Source organism: Aquarana catesbeiana, linkage group LG04 (assembly GCF_042186555.1).
Source record: "Aquarana catesbeiana isolate 2022-GZ linkage group LG04, ASM4218655v1, whole genome shotgun sequence".
NCBI classification, from domain to species: Eukaryota; Metazoa; Chordata; class Amphibia; order Anura; family Ranidae; genus Aquarana; species Aquarana catesbeiana.
In genome coordinates, this window is record NC_133327.1 from 186,503,817 (window position 1) to 186,519,759 (window position 15,943).

A 15,943-nucleotide genomic window follows, 5' to 3' on the forward strand; every position below is an offset into this window, starting at 1 on the left:
TTCCAAAATGGATCAAATGAATTATTTTCCTCAAAATTCTACAAACAATACCCCATAATGACAATGTGAAAGAAGTTTGTTTGAAATCTTTGCAAATTTATTAAAAATAAAAAAGGAAAAAAGTCACATGTACATAAGTATTCAAAGCCTTTGCTCAATACTTTGTTGAAGCATCTTTGGCACCAATTACAGCCTCAAGTCTTTTTAAGTATGATGCTTCAAGCTCGGCACACCTATTTTTGGACAGTTTCTCCCATTCTTCTTTGCGGGACCTCTAGAGCTCCATCAGGTTGGATGGGGAGCATCGGTGTACAGCCATTTTCAGATCTCTCTACAGATGTTCAATCGGGTTCAAGTCTGGGCTCTGGTTGGGCCACTCAAGGACATTCACAGGGTTGTTCCGTAGCCACTCCTTTGTTATCTTGGCTGTGTGCTTAAGGTTGTTGTCCTTTTGGAAGATGAACCTTTGCCCCAGTCTGAGGTCCAAAGCGTTCTGGAGCAGGTTTTCATCAAGTATGTCTCTGTACCCTGCTGCATTTATCTTTACCTCGATCCCGACTTGTCTCCCAGTTCCTGCCCCTGAAAACATTCCCACAGCATGATACTGCCACCACCATGCTTCACTGTAGCGATGGTATTGGCCAGGTGATGAGCAGTGCCTGGTTTCCTCCAGACATGACGCTTGCCATTCAGGCCAAAGAGTTCAATCTTTGTTTCATCGGACCAAAGAATTTTGTTTCTTATGGTCTGAGAGTCCTTCAGGTGTCTTTTGGCAAACTCCAGGCGGGCTTTCATGTGCCTTATACTGAGGAGTGGCCTCCATCTGGCCACTCTATCATACAGGCTTGATTGGGGGAGTGCTGTAGAGATGGTTGTTCTTTTGTAAGGTTCTCCTCTCTCCACAGAGAAATGCTGGAACATGGTCAGAGTGACCATCGAGTTCTTAGTCACCTTGATCACCACCCCGACTGAGGCCCTTCTCCCCAGATCGCTCAGTTTGGCCAGGCGGCCTGCTCTAGGAAGAGTTCTGGTGGTTCCAAACTTCTTCCATTTACGGATCATGGAGGCCACTGTGCTCATTGGGACCTTCAATCAGTGGCGGCCCACCCATAGGGGGTGCACGGGTGCCACCCCCCCAAGCTATTCTCATTTAAAAAAAAAAAAGTTGTCACTTTGAGAGTGACCAGGCGCCGGACACACGGCGGTCTATGGGTAGCTTCCCAGCTTGCAATTAGCTGATTGCAAGCTGGGAAGCTGATTTGCCTATGTTTAGGGAGGGTTTAGGGCTCAAAGGATGCACTCTGAACACTCCCCACTCTACACTCCTTTGTCCCGTTGGCTCCTTGTCTGTGTTTGATTGGTAGGGACCGGAGGACGGTGGGCGGTGCTTTTTGCTGCGACACTTCCTATTTCCTGGCCATCATTCACTATGCTGTGTGTGGAGTGGAGTGGACTGTGCATGCGGGACTGCGTGCGGACTGGGTGTGGGGGATGGAGGACCAGGAACAAGCTCCTGTAAGGACGGCCACCTATGCACTGCACCCCTCCACCTCTTTGTATAGTGTTCTTTGTGTATAGTGTGCTGTGTATAGTATGCTCTGTGTATAGTGCGCTCTGTGTATAGTGCTCTGTGTATAGTGTGTGTTCTGTGTGTAGTGTGTGCTCTGTGTATAGTGTTCTGTGTATAGTGCTCTCTTTGTATAGTGCACTCTGTGTTTAGTGCACTCTGTGTATAATGTGCGCTCTGTGTATAGTGTTCTCTGTGTTTAGTATGCGCTCTGTGTATAGTGCGCTTTGTGTATAGTGTGTGCTCTGTGTATAGTGTTCTTTGTGTATAGTGCGCTCTGTGTATAGTGCGCTCTGTGTATAGTGCGCTCTGTGTATAGTGCGCTCTGTGTATAGTGCGCTCTGTGTGTAGTGTGCCCTGTGTATAGTGTGCGCTGTGTATAGTGTGCACTGTGTATAGTGTGCACTGTGTATAGTGCGCTCTGTGTATAGTGTGCGCTCTGTGTATAGTGTGCACTCTGTGTATAATGCGCTCTGTGTATAGTGTGCGCTCTGTGTATAGTGTGCGCTCTGTGTATAGTGCACTCTGTGTATAGTGTGCATTCTGTGTATAGTTCACTCTGTGTATAGTGCTCTCTGTGTATAGTGTTCTCTGTGTATAGTGTTCTCTGTGTATAATGTGCGCTCTGTGTATAGTGTGCGCTGTGTATAGTGTGCGCTGTGTATAGTGTGCACTGTGTATCATGTGCACTGTGTATAGTGCACGCGCTGTGTATAGTGCGAGCGCTGTGTATAGTGTGCGCTCTATATATAGTGTTCTCTGTGTATAGTGCGTTCTGTGTATAGAGCAAAGTGCTCTGTGTATAATTTACAATGTGTGCTCTGTGTATAGTGTGTGCTCTGTGTATAATATACAGGGTGCACTCTATGTATAGTGTGTGTGCACTGTGTATAATATACAATGTGTGCTCTGTGTATAGTGTGTGCTCTGTGTATAATACGCAATGTGTGCTCGGTGTATAGTGTGTGTGCTCTTTGTATAATATACAATGTGTGCTCTGTGTATAGTGTGTGCTCTGTGTATAATATGCAATGTGTGCTCTGTGTATAGTGTACAGCGTGTGCTGTGTGTACAATATACAATGTGTGCTCTGTGTATAGTGTGTCCGGGTATTGGGAGCCGTGACAGCCGAGGATGGGTAGGTAAGGACCTGGAGGGGTCTGCGCCCCCCCCCAACATTTTTTATCACCAGCCGCCACTGCCTTTAATGCTGCAGAAATTTTTCTGTACCCTTCCCCAGATCTGTGCCCTGGTACAATCCTGTCTCAGAGGTCTAAAGACAATTCCTTGGGCTTCATGGCTTGGTTTGTGCTTTAACAAGCACATTTAACTGTGGGACCTTATATAGACCTTATATCATCCGTTTGTGACTCCGCCCCCTCTGACAACACGGGGAAAGCCATAGGGAAATCCCCATGCGTCAGAGGGGGCGGGGTCCCTGGGTGGCTCCACCCTCCGTTATATAAGAACTGTCACCTGAATAGAAGCGTCACACAGCGGAAGACTCCCACTGAGGTGGCTCATGCGGAGGACGAAGTGGAGAAGAAGCCGGAGGAAGATGCCGGACGAGAAGACCGGAGGAAGAAGCGGGGGAAGAAGAAGATGGAGGAAGAAGAAGAACACCGAAGGAAGACCAGAAGAGAAAGGAGATGGAAGAAGAAGCAGGGAAAGAAGAAGAGATTAATAAAGGAATTGTCAAAAACCGTCTCTTGTCTTTTTTAACTTTTTTGACACTTTTTTTGTGAAATGGTACACAGGGGGGGGCCGGGATCTGGGGGTCCCCTTGTTAAAGGGGGCTTCCAGATTCTGATAAGCCCCCCCGCCCGCAGACCCCCACAACCACCAGGCAAGGGTTGTGGGGATGAGGCCTTTCTCCCCATCAACATGGGGACAAGGTGCTTTGGGGGGGGGGTGCTACCCCAAAGCACCCTCCCAATGTTGAGGGCATGTGGTCTGGTACGGTTCAGGAGGGGGGGCGCTCTCTCGCCCCCCCTCTTTTCCTGCGGCCTGCCAGGTTGCGTGCTCGGATAAGGGTCTAGTATGGATTTTTGGGGGGACCCCACACCATTATTTTAAAAATTTTGGCACGGGGTTCCCCTTAAAATCCATACCAGACCTGAAGGGCCTGGTATGGAATTTGGGGGGACCCCCATGCATTTTTTAAAAAAATTTTGGTTCGGGGTTCCCCTGTGGGGAAATCCCATGCCTTTTTTATCAATGAACTTTTATGTGTATTGCCGAACCGACAATTCATTATAGCCGGCGCTAGCGCTAGTACTTTTAAATGACTTTTTTTCCTTTAGAAATGTCATTTTGCACTCGGACTGTACTAAACATGGGAAACATGCACCACTTTACAGGCATACTATAGACAACCCCCAGGTACGAAATTTAAAGGAATATTACACTTTTATTGTTTCACTTTAAGCAATATTAAAATCACTGCTCCCACTTTTATGACAATAACCTGCATATTAACCCTTAAAATTAGCACTTCTGATTTTTCATGTTCGTGTCCCATAGACTTTAATGGTGTTTGTGTGTTCGAACGAAGTCTTTGCCTGTTCGCATGTTCTGGATGCGAACCGAACCGGGGGGTGTTCGGCCCATCCCTAGTGGTGACTACTACAGTTATTTTCTGTTTCTATAGCAGTCCCGCAGGCATGGTCCAAACGGGGCCAATGTAACTATGCAATAAAACCCATACCTGGAGTTTAGCTTTGATTCTATGAACTGCAGCTAGTTGAAATGCTGGTTTGCATTTATAATTGAGTTTTGTTTAAAATGACTGGTTTATTTCTTTTTTTTTTATGTGACCATTAGATATTTTCTCCAGTTACTGGAGACTGCCACAATTATGACCCTCCATCTTTACATCGAAGAATTTCTGGCTCTAGTGAGAAGTCAGTCAAGAGAGACATCATTTTCCCCTCCAATTATGAACTTCTGCGGCATTTACAATATGCTACACACTTTCCCATCCCTCTGGTAAGTGCAGTGATATGCTATTTCCATGGAGGGGGAACCTTGACTGTAAAGTTTTCACACAGTGTTCAGTAGGTTGCATGAAATGTCACAGTAATATCCTAACCCTTATTACAATATATGTGAGGCAGGTTATTCCAGCTGTGCTTAAGCTCTACACCTTCTGCACACCTGAGACTGTTTCACTTAGAACGCCATATATTTATTTCTTCATAATGTGACAACAAAATTATGTACTCTCTGGAATTTTACCTAAATTACTTATAAATTGTCTGATTTTACAATCACAATAATAGAAAAACACTATCTGCTTTAACTTATAACACTTAATCATGTCTTATCAAGCACATTTCAAAACATTCATAACCCATACTGAAAAAGATACTACAGTATATGTAAATTTTTGTATTTATGAGCTGGTAAAGCCTCTAACAATAAGCATTTTCTGTAGTTGCTGATCAGACATGTGAAGCTGATATTTTTGAGGTTCTAGTCATACCAGGGCTTCACTTCTGGGTTAAAGTCTGGAGTCCAGAATACAAATGTTCTTCTGTTTGGGTCAATTTGTTTCTGGCTAATTCATGTGTTTTAATGTCTAGTTTTGCAATGCCAACATTTTTTTATGCTTCAGGTGATAGACCACTATTCTATCCTGCAAAACCTTGTTTTAGTTTTGGATGTTGTATTTGGTTTTAATTTTGATAACATATTTCATGAAATATAGTTTTACTTTACAAGTACATTTTACTTTATTAGCTCAACCCAAAACAATTTCACGTAATTCGTTCTTGAGTATAGTTAGACTTTTATTTAACATACTGAAGTATTAGAACCTTGTGGTGAAGGTCCACCTTTTAATTAAACAGTTTTTTCCTATCAATCTTATGGCATAATGTCCACTCTTTTACTTTATTGTCAATTGAGGGACACAGGAATGTGAGATAATTTTAGACATTTTGGTTCTACTGTTAGCTTCAGGAGGTGGGGGCACTGACAAACAAAAGAAGTTAAGCCAGCCTCTTGTATAACCCACCTCCACCTGTCAGTTTTTGTTGTTAGTATCCTATCAGGTTGGATGTATTTTCATCAGCTCTGCTTAGAAAAACTCAAAATATATTTTTATTTTCAATATTTTCATCTACCAAAGAGGAAAATCCATAGATAATTTTCTTTATCTTCAATCAAAACTTCTAATTGCTGCTTGAGCTAATCTCTATACAGCATCTATGTGCATTAGTGTGATTTAGTCACCACCTCAGCAAAGACTGGAGGCTGAACCCAGAACAAACTGTAGTAAGCTGGATTGGGCACTGGACTCTGTATTTCAGCCCTTTTCAGATCTTGGTGAACTGTGACAGGACAATCCTTAGGTCAGGAGCTGTGGCACAGCCTCTGGTGTAACCCAGTTTTTAAAAACTCATTCTGTGAGTAAGCCTCTTGAAGTGGCAATTTGTCCTTTCGGAACTTGGCTCTACCTTGTGGTGCCTTCCAACCACTGTGTACTGTGTTAGTTAGCCAAAGAGTGCTATCTGGTTCCAGAACTTCGGTACAACCTTTTGCTGTGGCCCTGTCTTTTATTAAAGTGGTTATAAACCATTACATATACTCAATGAAGTAACTGGCCACAGGTGATACACAGAGATGAAACTAATTATTTTACATAAGTTGCACCTGTCTGTTTTCCCCCTACATCCATTCAAATTCAGAATTAAAAAAAAAGGGGGGCAGACAGCTGAAGCTCTACTCCACAGAGCTCAGTGAGGAGAGCTCTGAAAGCTGATTAGAGGGAAGAGACACCCCCCCTCCACACAGCTCCGGCAACAGAGCTGAGGCTGTCAATCAGCTGAACTCCCTTCCCTGTCACAATATTTCTCTTGTCAGGAAAACTAGTCAAAAGTGATTCACGCTGATAGCAGAGGAATGAGGCAGCAGACAGACATCTTTTTGCCCCTTTTTATCTGATTTATTTCACCTGCAACTGAAACAGCAATCCACCTCTGAGGTACATAATTTCTTAAAGTTTTGTACCCTATGCAAGTTGAGAATCCTGTTTGTCTATGATCCTCATAGTTATGCCCACTTTCTCATTCTATCTCTCTTGTTGTGTTTCTCTCTATCTTGAAGTACTTTATTTGGTTTATTCCTAGTGTCTAAATGTTATTGTCTCTGGATTCCGTCACTTGATTATATAACTCTAATCAGTAGGGGCTCTACAAACCTGACCTCCTTTACTTACAGGAAAGTACACCTTTGCTTCATGTTCTTTATTGAAATTGAACATGCAAGTCAAATTGCTACCTTGCTATGACTCTTCCTAGGTAATAGTGTAATTTTAAAGGCCCTTGTGGGTCTTCCAGTTGATTGAAGAACACAGATCCCACCATCTGTGTTATAGGCCCTTTGTATTGCTTGTTCACAAAACTGAGGCCTGATTGTTGGAGGAGGGGCCATACAGGGGGCTGGCTTAAGTTTTGTTTTTGTTTGTCAGTGTCCCAACCACCTCAATGCAGGAATAAACCCTAATTGTTTAAGATCTACAATTCATTTGTCCTTCAGTGAGTTTCAACAAAAAGATTTTATGTCGCCTCTGCCTGTAGCAAAACGCTGATCACTCACACAAAAGTACATGAGCTTATTTTAGGCAGATTGACCCCATAGATTTCAATGGGAAGGCCTGAAAAAAAAGCTCAACATGTTTTTCTGGCAAAACAGCAGCTCTCCACCCCTAATCTCCTCCCCCTAGTGCTTTCTATTGGCTAAAATAAAAATACCTGAATCTTGAATACACATGTAAAAAGCTTGTAATACACTTCTAAAACGCTCATAATACACTTGCAAAACTCTCAAATAAAAATTCCTGAAAATCAGGAATCAATACATCTTTTGGTAATGCTGAATTGCAACATCATTATTACCACTTCCACTGAAGTTTGACAGGGCATTCCAACTGAGGTCAATGTAACATAGTCAGAAGTCCAGAAGCAAATGCAATCAGATCCTGTTCTTAATGGTGGACCCAAGGTGTGTCAAATGTATTAAGCCTATTACATTCTAAGGCCCTGAGGATGTCAGCAGTGTTAATTTCGTCAACAAAAATGTTTTTTGACAAAGATTTCGTCAGGGGCATTTTTACAGTGACGAAAACTAAACGAAAAGTACAGCACATTTTCGTCCATTGACGAAACTATGACGAAAATCGAATCCGTTTTCGTTAATAAACGAAAATGGGACGAAAACGTGAGTCAGGGATGTTTACCCGTTTTTTCACTGGACTCCACCTGCTTCCGCAATCCGCTCCCAGCAAGCGAGCGCTCCGTGACGAGACGACTGACAGAGACATGAGATTGAGAGTGAGACAGCAGCACTGTGCATTACAGGCCAGCCAGACTGAGACCTACCGAGTCTCGACTCATGAGATGACAGTGCCGTCAGCCACCCAGAGCAGAGCAGACTGTGAGTGTGTACAATTGTGTATTACAATTACAGGACAGCAGGCCTGAGGTCTCCCCTCAGACCACAGTCTGTCCAGACCACCATCCAGAACATTAATGCAGCATTACAGGCCTCCTCAGACCACCGTCCAGAGCACTGTGCAGCATTACAGGCCTCCTCAGACCCCCGTCCAGAGCACTATGCAGCATTACAAGCCTCCTCAGACCACTGTCCAGAACACTGTGCAGCAATACAGGCCTCCTCAGACCACCATCCAGAGTGGCTAAATATGAACCTGTGAGTTTGTTCAAACCTTAATACCATAAATAATACCATGATATTAGCATTTTTTTACTCCAGGACTGTATACTGCATTTTGAAATTCTAGAGAAATGCTTAAATAATGCATTATTTAACTAAACACATTCGATTTTAGTCGACTAAAATAATTTTAGTTGACTAAAATGTACTGGAGATTTTAGTTGACTAAATATGACTAAAACTAAAACAATTGCAGAAGACTAAAATAGGACTAAAACTAAAATGCCATTTTAGTCCTAAGACTTATGCCCCGTACACACAATCGGACTTTCCGACAACAAAACCGTGGATTTTTGTTTGAAGGATGTTGGCTCCAACTTGTCTTGCATACACACAGTCACACAAATGTTGGCCAACAATTACGAACGTAGTGACGTACAAGACGCTAGTTATATCTCCGGCTCGTACTTAATTCCGAGCATGCGTGGACTTTTGTCTGACAAACTTGTGTACACACGATCGGAAAGTCCAACAACAAACCTTTGTTGGCGGAAAATTTGAGAACCTGCTAGCCAACATTTGTTGGCGGAAGGTCCGACAACAAATGTTCGTTGGAGCATACACACGCTCGGACTTTCCGCCAACAAGCTCACATCCAACATTTGTTGTCAGAAAATCCGATCATGTGTACGGGGCATAAGACTAAAACTAAATTGTAATTTGCTGCCAAAATTAACACTGGATGTCAGCTTCCTTTGAAACACACAGGGACAGGGTCTGAACGCTTCTTCTGAGAAGTGCTCGGTAACACTTTTTATATGTGACTAGTTTTAACTTTTTGTAAAGTGTCATTTTGGAATTACACTATTGCGGGGATATCTGTTTTACATACTGTATACACTCTTGCAACATCTGGAAGTGGGATACTTAACGTCTGAAGTGCTGGAGAGAAGTGGAGTTGGATGGCTTAATCCAGCATGCCCGCCATGACCACTCGGTAACTGGGGGTTATGACGTTTTGGAAAGATTTTTTTATAAGGATGCTCTGGATCACTTCACACTGGGAGAGTGTATAGTGCTGGCATAATTTCACACTGGATAAGTGTCTTCATAGTAGTGGAGGACTCTTTTCCTGTCTTATCATTTTATTTCACATATTATTTGGACTTTTGTTATATAATTTCCACCTTCTTTTTGGTTCTACTTTATTCATTTTTATTATCACATTGAATGGTATTTGATATTTATTAGAGCATTGTATATACACATGTTATACTAAACACACATTTTATTTATGATGCACTATTTTATTATTGCTCATTGATATGATTTACTGTTATATTGTTGTACACTTGTGTGAAAATTATATCACTGTATAGGTTGCATACTGTATATGTTATATTTAAAGCATAATTTACTTACTATATTTGACTTCACTTTTTGCTTTGGGTTTAATTCTTTATGAATCAATAATTTTATGAGATTTAGTGCTCACTTTTAGGAAGTTGGTTTAATTTTATGTCGCTTATCAGAACATGTGGCAAGCTGCTCTGTCTCTTGAAGTATTCTTTGGCCATAAGCGCAGCCTCTTTTTTATGTTTCTTAACCCATGGCTTTGTATTAATTTCTTTTGGAAAGATTGATGTAGTTGGATAAATACTGTGAAGCCAGTTTAGATAACCCCGACTTACCAAATAAATATTAGGTTAGTTATACTTTTGAGTGCAAAGAGCAATAGGCTGGATACAGCCCTTTACTAGCCTTTATCCAGCCCTTACGGCACTATTCCTGCCATTGTGATGAAGCACTATTCCTCTCACTGACATCAACGATTGTACACTATTTCTTCCACTAATACCAGCAATGGGGCAATATTTCTCCCACTGATACCAACAATGGGACACTATTCCCCCCACTGATACCAGTAAAAGGGCACTATTCCTCCCACTGACACCAGTAAAGGGGCACTATTCCTCCCACTGATACCAGTAAAGGGACACTATTCCTCCCACTGATACCAGTAAAGGGGCACTATTCCTTCCACTGATACCAATTATGGGGCACTATTCCGTCCACTTATTTCTCCCACTGACACCAAAAAAGGGGCATAATTTCTGCCACTAATACTAATTATAGGGCATTATTCCTCCTCCTACAAATAACAAGTGCTTTGTAATTTTATTACTTCTACAGACCACCAAGTCCAAGGCATTGTTTCCTCCACTGACTTAGGAACATTTTCTAACCCCAATGGCCCCATAAAGTCTGAAGGACAGCAAACTGGCCCTTTGTTTAGAAAGTTTGGAGACCTCCTGACATTGAGTATTATAATTTATAACTTGATACATTGGAATTTATAGCTCAGCTATTCCTCAGTAATACATCTTTACTACCTAAAAGTTATAATTTACAAATTAAAGTAAGATTCATATTTTGATACTTTGTAAATCATTTTTTTTAGTTTGTATTACCAGTATAAATTAATTCCATCAATACTTCACATGAAAATTCATCATAGTTTACTGGTAAAAACAACAGAGGGTGCAATCAGCGCAAAAATATATAAAACACACCCTTTCCAGACTCCTCAAAACTCAGTAAGGACGCCAGACCATAAATGATAAAAAAGGGGAGAAGATCTAAGTGCTCACTGTATGATATTAAAATTTAACAGTGTCCAAGCACGGACTACTCACATTTAAATAGACCGGAGTAGAGGGACTGTCACCTATTGTGGATTTTATCATCACTGGTGAAGGTTTTCTGGGACCTGTTGTCCATCAACTCTCTGGACTTACTCTCTTTATTGCACTGATAATACATTCTGGGACTTGTTGTTTATCAACGTTTTGGGCTGTTTGGTTTGCGCTGCACTTATACCCTGATATAATAGTTTACTGGTAAACTACAGTAATAGAGTGGATAGCCTCACGGACCATCTTAACCGCTCTCTGTACCCCATTTTTTGCTGGTTTTCACAGTCTCTGTAGTATTTGTAACACAGTGGTGGGGTTAGTCAACAAATGGTGGAGTTGTTCAAAATACTGCCAAAGTGTCCTGATTCTGTTCTTTGAGGGAATCTTTACCTTTCTCAGTAAAGGGCCACATTATCAAAAAGCCTTTTCTATTCCTTAGTTTTGTTGTTGTTTTTGGCAGAACCTCCAACTATACATACCACAATTTTGGGACAGGAGTGTTGGTGACACATATCCCATCCCCTAGTCTTTTTTGGTGGGATATAAGTGCTCAAGTCTTCCATCATAATAATATGTAAAAATAAACACACACAATAATCCTACAATTTATCAAAATCCTAATAAATAAATTAGGTCTTTGGTCCTCCCACTGGCGTTTCGGTGCATGGGAATACACAGCGCTGTTTCTTGTTTAAAGTATGTGTACATGCCATGTATAGGGAGTTTTGCGTTTGAAAAATATATAGCATGCATTAGTTCAATTAAACTACAGTATATATGAATCTTACAGTATATAGTGATTTTTTTATATTTAGGATTCAAGCACTGCTATACATGTTCATTTGACACAGCCTCTCACTAGGACACATAGGGGTTGATCTACTAAAACTGTTGTTCAATTAAGCTTTGACAAAAAAAAACTGGAAGCTGATTGGTTTCTATACATAGCTTCTCCAGATTTTGCGCTCTTGAGTTTTAGTAAATCAACCTCCTAGTTTAAAAGAGGAAGATGTAGGAGCATATTTATTATGTGGCAAATGTTCATCCTAGGGATGGAATCCCTACACCATTGGCACTATTTGAAAAGCACATTTCCTGCATACACATACTGTATACCAGATAAAGCTAAGTTTGCCACTGTTTGCCTTTAAATTGTTTTTCTTATTCTTGAAAGGTAAAACCAGGTCCAATTAACATTCACTGTATTTAGAATATGGCAAATGTTACAGCTGCTGGGTTCAATGAACTTTTGGCAATACAACATTTGGAGTGGCAAATTATCAGTTTTCTTTACTGACTCCTCCACTATTTCGAAGTAGATCTCAGTGCATGTACTTCCACTCACTACTATGATCCTGCCGCACACCAACCATCTGATACTTGAATGAGAGTTTTGAGTCTAAAATCTTTATTTGGCTTCATCATTATTTACCTTCTGTTCCCATCACTCAGCAAGGATTAAATCTTCCCTGAATGTTCAAGATATGTGCCACAGAAAGCCCAATGAATGCATCAGAATTTACCTATGTTAACAAATATATACCATTGTTAAACCATATCGAATATAAAAGTTTTAATGGCCCATAGCAACCAGATAGTTATTTTATGTTCACGACAGTTACAATATAAAAATATGTCTGGAAAGAAAATGATTGCTATAAATAATATTTAAAATTGCACCTGAATACAAATTTTTCGTGAATGTCTTTTTTGCCTTTATACAATGCATCCTGGAAGCATCTTCTCACTTCATGTTTGATGTATGGATACCCTGATGGATGCTTTTCTAGGCTGCTGTTTCTATTACTGTGTCTTCAGCAGCCGCAACTTTTACCTCTTTCTTTACAGAAAATGTTTTGGTTACTTTAGTTACTTTAGTTCTAAAGGATTTGGAGAAATAAAAATATACAATAGGATCAAAGCAAAGATTTGAAACGGACAGCAACAGTGTAGATTCCTTTGCGTGGAAAAGGACTTGTTTCAGGCTGCAGTCTGTGATGACATTATTTTGGCTTAACGTGTATGGAATTCGGACGATGTGGTAGGGAAGGAAGCATATGATGTACCCAGCTGTTATTAGAAAAATTTTCACAAAGGCTGTCTTGATGTTGTTAAATTCCTCACAGTCCTTGTTTTTATAAAGTCTATTAATGGTAATACAATTGGAGACCAAGATTATACAGGAACAGTTCAAAAATATAGCAATGCTGATAAAATTGGAGAGCACATGCCAGTCTTTTCCAATCTTCTGTTTAAAGTCAATGCATCCAACACCCTCCTGTTCAGGAATGTCTCTTATAGGGATCAGCATATTTGGTAGCATAATGGCCAGCACCAAAGCCCAAACGACTACTGATAGCATTGTAGCAAATCCTCTTTTTTGTATTTGGTACAGTTTTGCACTCTGTATAGTCTGTAGACACCGATCCATGCTGACAAATCCCAGAAATATTATTGATATATACATGTTGATATAAATCATACATGCTGTTACCTGGCAGTGAAAGATCCTTAACTTCCAGGAAGCCAATCCCAAGTCAACAACAATCTTAAATGGCAAAGCCAAAGTCAGTAGCAAATCAGCCACCAGCAGGTTTATGAGGTATACACTTGTACATTTCTGGCTGTTGTCTTTCCGGTTGAAAGCCCACAAAGCAAAACAACTCCCAAAAAAGCCTACAAAAAATATTATCCAATAGAAATATGTGAATGGTTCCAAGTCTCTGTTGACGTTACAGGCAATGTAAGAACTGTTGGTATTGTCCATTGTAAGATAGCCCTGCAGTCAGCTCCAAGGAAAGACCTGAAACAGTGCATACAAAATAATAAATGTGGTTTATTCTTTAGCTATATGGGAAACTTCTGCTCATACATTAGATTACTGTATACAGCAATTTATAGATATCTTAATTGCAGTGCACTTTTTCAAACTGAGTAGGAAATGAATGTAAAAATAATAGGAAAACAGAACAGTGGTTGACAACCTATGTTTCTGTGCACATCAGGCAATGGGGTTGATTTACTAAAACCGGAGAATGCATAATCTGGTGCAGCTGTGCATGGTAGCCAATCAAATTCTAACTTTGGCTTGTTCAATTAAGCTTTGATAAAAATAAAACCTGGAAGCTGATTGGTTTCTATACAGAGCTGCACCAGATTTTGCACTTTCCAGTTTTAGTAAATCAACCCCAATATGCACTTCCCACTGAATATGTCCAAAATAAAGTTAGCTGTTTTAAACTAGATCTAAATTGTAACTGGATTACATTTAGTTTGCCAAAGCACTGTGTATCATAAACAAGTGTCATATTTTTTTTTTCACATAAAATATCGTTTTCACCTTTCTTTTTTCCTTTTTTTATTTTTATTTTTTTAAATCTCAGTGCTGCTGATCTCCATCAGCCTTATTCAGTTACTTCCTGATTACATGCACTCATTTCAGTGTTGGTTGCACATCGTTGCTCTGGATCGGTTTTTAAATCGTACTGACAGTGGATCCTGCCTGCACAATGCGTGTCAGTACTGCTCCTTGTTGTTTCTCTTTGGGGTGCATGCGATAGAGTGAGAACACAGAAACACAATTGGGGACAAGCTGTCACCACATAACGGGAATTGCCTGAAAAATTATATTCATGGCAGAATCATTAACGGTTCTTTTAATAAGCGCTGGATATTTAATTTGTTTCCATTTCTAAAATAAAGGCTATTCAATGCAATTCACTGTGGAAATATATTAAGCCATACTCCTATTGTTGGCAAATACTAATGGTACTGGCACCCCTATGAAAGAAAGAGAAAGTATACTAATATATCACCAACCCAACTGGCATTTGATGTTTGCTCAGAAAATTAAGTAAGAAAATGCAAAATGAAAGATGATGTCCTTTTACAAGCACGACAAGAGAGTTATGGCTTAGTATTATGCCATAGATGGTATTAATGTCTGTAATAAGCCAAAGGATTTGTAATGTTCAGCACGAAAATGTAACAACAGTGCACTATTCTAAAACTGGCTCTCACTTCACATGCCTCTCCTTTCTTTATAGAAAGTGGTGAATGAAGGATGAAAGAAAAAACACTTTTTGATAACCAGTCCTTGCTTATATCTGTGTGGTAGAATCAAGTTAAAGAAGAAACCCACATAGTTATATTAGGTTGGACCAATGTAACTATGCATACACCATGCTTGTAGGATCCCCCTGGAAGCTGGAAATCACTGTAGTAGGCACCGCTATTACAGTGATCTCTGCTTGCTTTCAAGTCCTGAGCGACTGCATTGCTGCATCATGAACACAGGTCGCCTGCACCTGGATTTCATTCTTGTTCAATAGTTTTTATTGAGTTTTCATAAACAATAGTATGCAAAAATCACATCTCCACCCCACAATCTGTACATATCACCCTTACTTCTCCCCTCTCCCTATTACTGCACTCATCACCTCTTTCTAACTCTAAGCCCACTTGCTAACAAACCCCTCAGGATACTGAAGCATGTCCCCTCATACAAATCGTATTCTCATATTACCTGCCTTACTTTTCTACTTCTCCTAACCACTGGAGATATTTCCCCAAACCCTGGGCCTCCCTTATTTAACTGTACGCAACACACCCATCACCATCATCCTACACCCTCTGGCAGTAGTCGCAATCTATGCAATTTAGTCTCCATTCCTCTTCTTCCCAACGCCAGCCTCCCTCTCTCCTGCGCCCTCTGGAACGCTCGCTCTGTCTGCAACAAACTCACCGCTGTTCATGATCTCTTTGTCACTAATTCCTTTAATCTACTTGCTCTCACCGAAACCTGGCTCCACAAATCTGACGCCCCTTCTCCTGCTTCCCTCTCCCAGGGTGGCCTTCACTGGACTCACTCCCCTAGGCCTAATGGACTCAAGGGAGGTGCAGTGGGATTCCTCCTATCCCCCCAATGCACCTTCCAGGTTATTCACTTTCCTCCCTCTCTCTCCCTCTCATCATTTGAAGCTCATTGTATACATCTATGCTC

General features: G+C 40.8%; 2 protein-coding genes across 9 annotated transcripts in view; one reads left to right on the top strand and one right to left on the bottom strand.

The window, feature by feature from the left end:
• The window catches only part of MED12L (mediator complex subunit 12L), a 777,103-nt gene that overhangs the window by 183,674 nt on the left and 577,486 nt on the right, over positions 1 to 15,943 (top strand). For all 5 annotated transcript variants that reach the window (XR_012243786.1, XM_073625995.1, XM_073625994.1 and 2 more), the window contains exon 16: positions 4,391 to 4,555. Coding sequence is in view for 4 of the 5 variants with exons in the window: in XM_073625995.1 (XP_073482096.1) it covers positions 4,391 to 4,555 (165 nt within the window). In the remaining variant the exon portion in view is untranslated. The remainder of the gene's footprint in view (positions 1 to 4,390; positions 4,556 to 15,943) is intronic.
• GPR171 (G protein-coupled receptor 171) overlaps positions 12,500 to 15,943 on the bottom strand; it is a 31,428-nt gene continuing 27,984 nt past the window's right edge. For all 4 annotated transcript variants that reach the window (XM_073626011.1, XM_073626008.1, XM_073626010.1 and 1 more), the window contains one exon: positions 12,500 to 13,744. In XM_073626011.1, the coding sequence (XP_073482112.1) occupies positions 12,728 to 13,708 (981 nt within the window). In that variant the 5' untranslated portion in view covers positions 13,709 to 13,744 and the 3' untranslated portion in view covers positions 12,500 to 12,727. The remainder of the gene's footprint in view (positions 13,745 to 15,943) is intronic.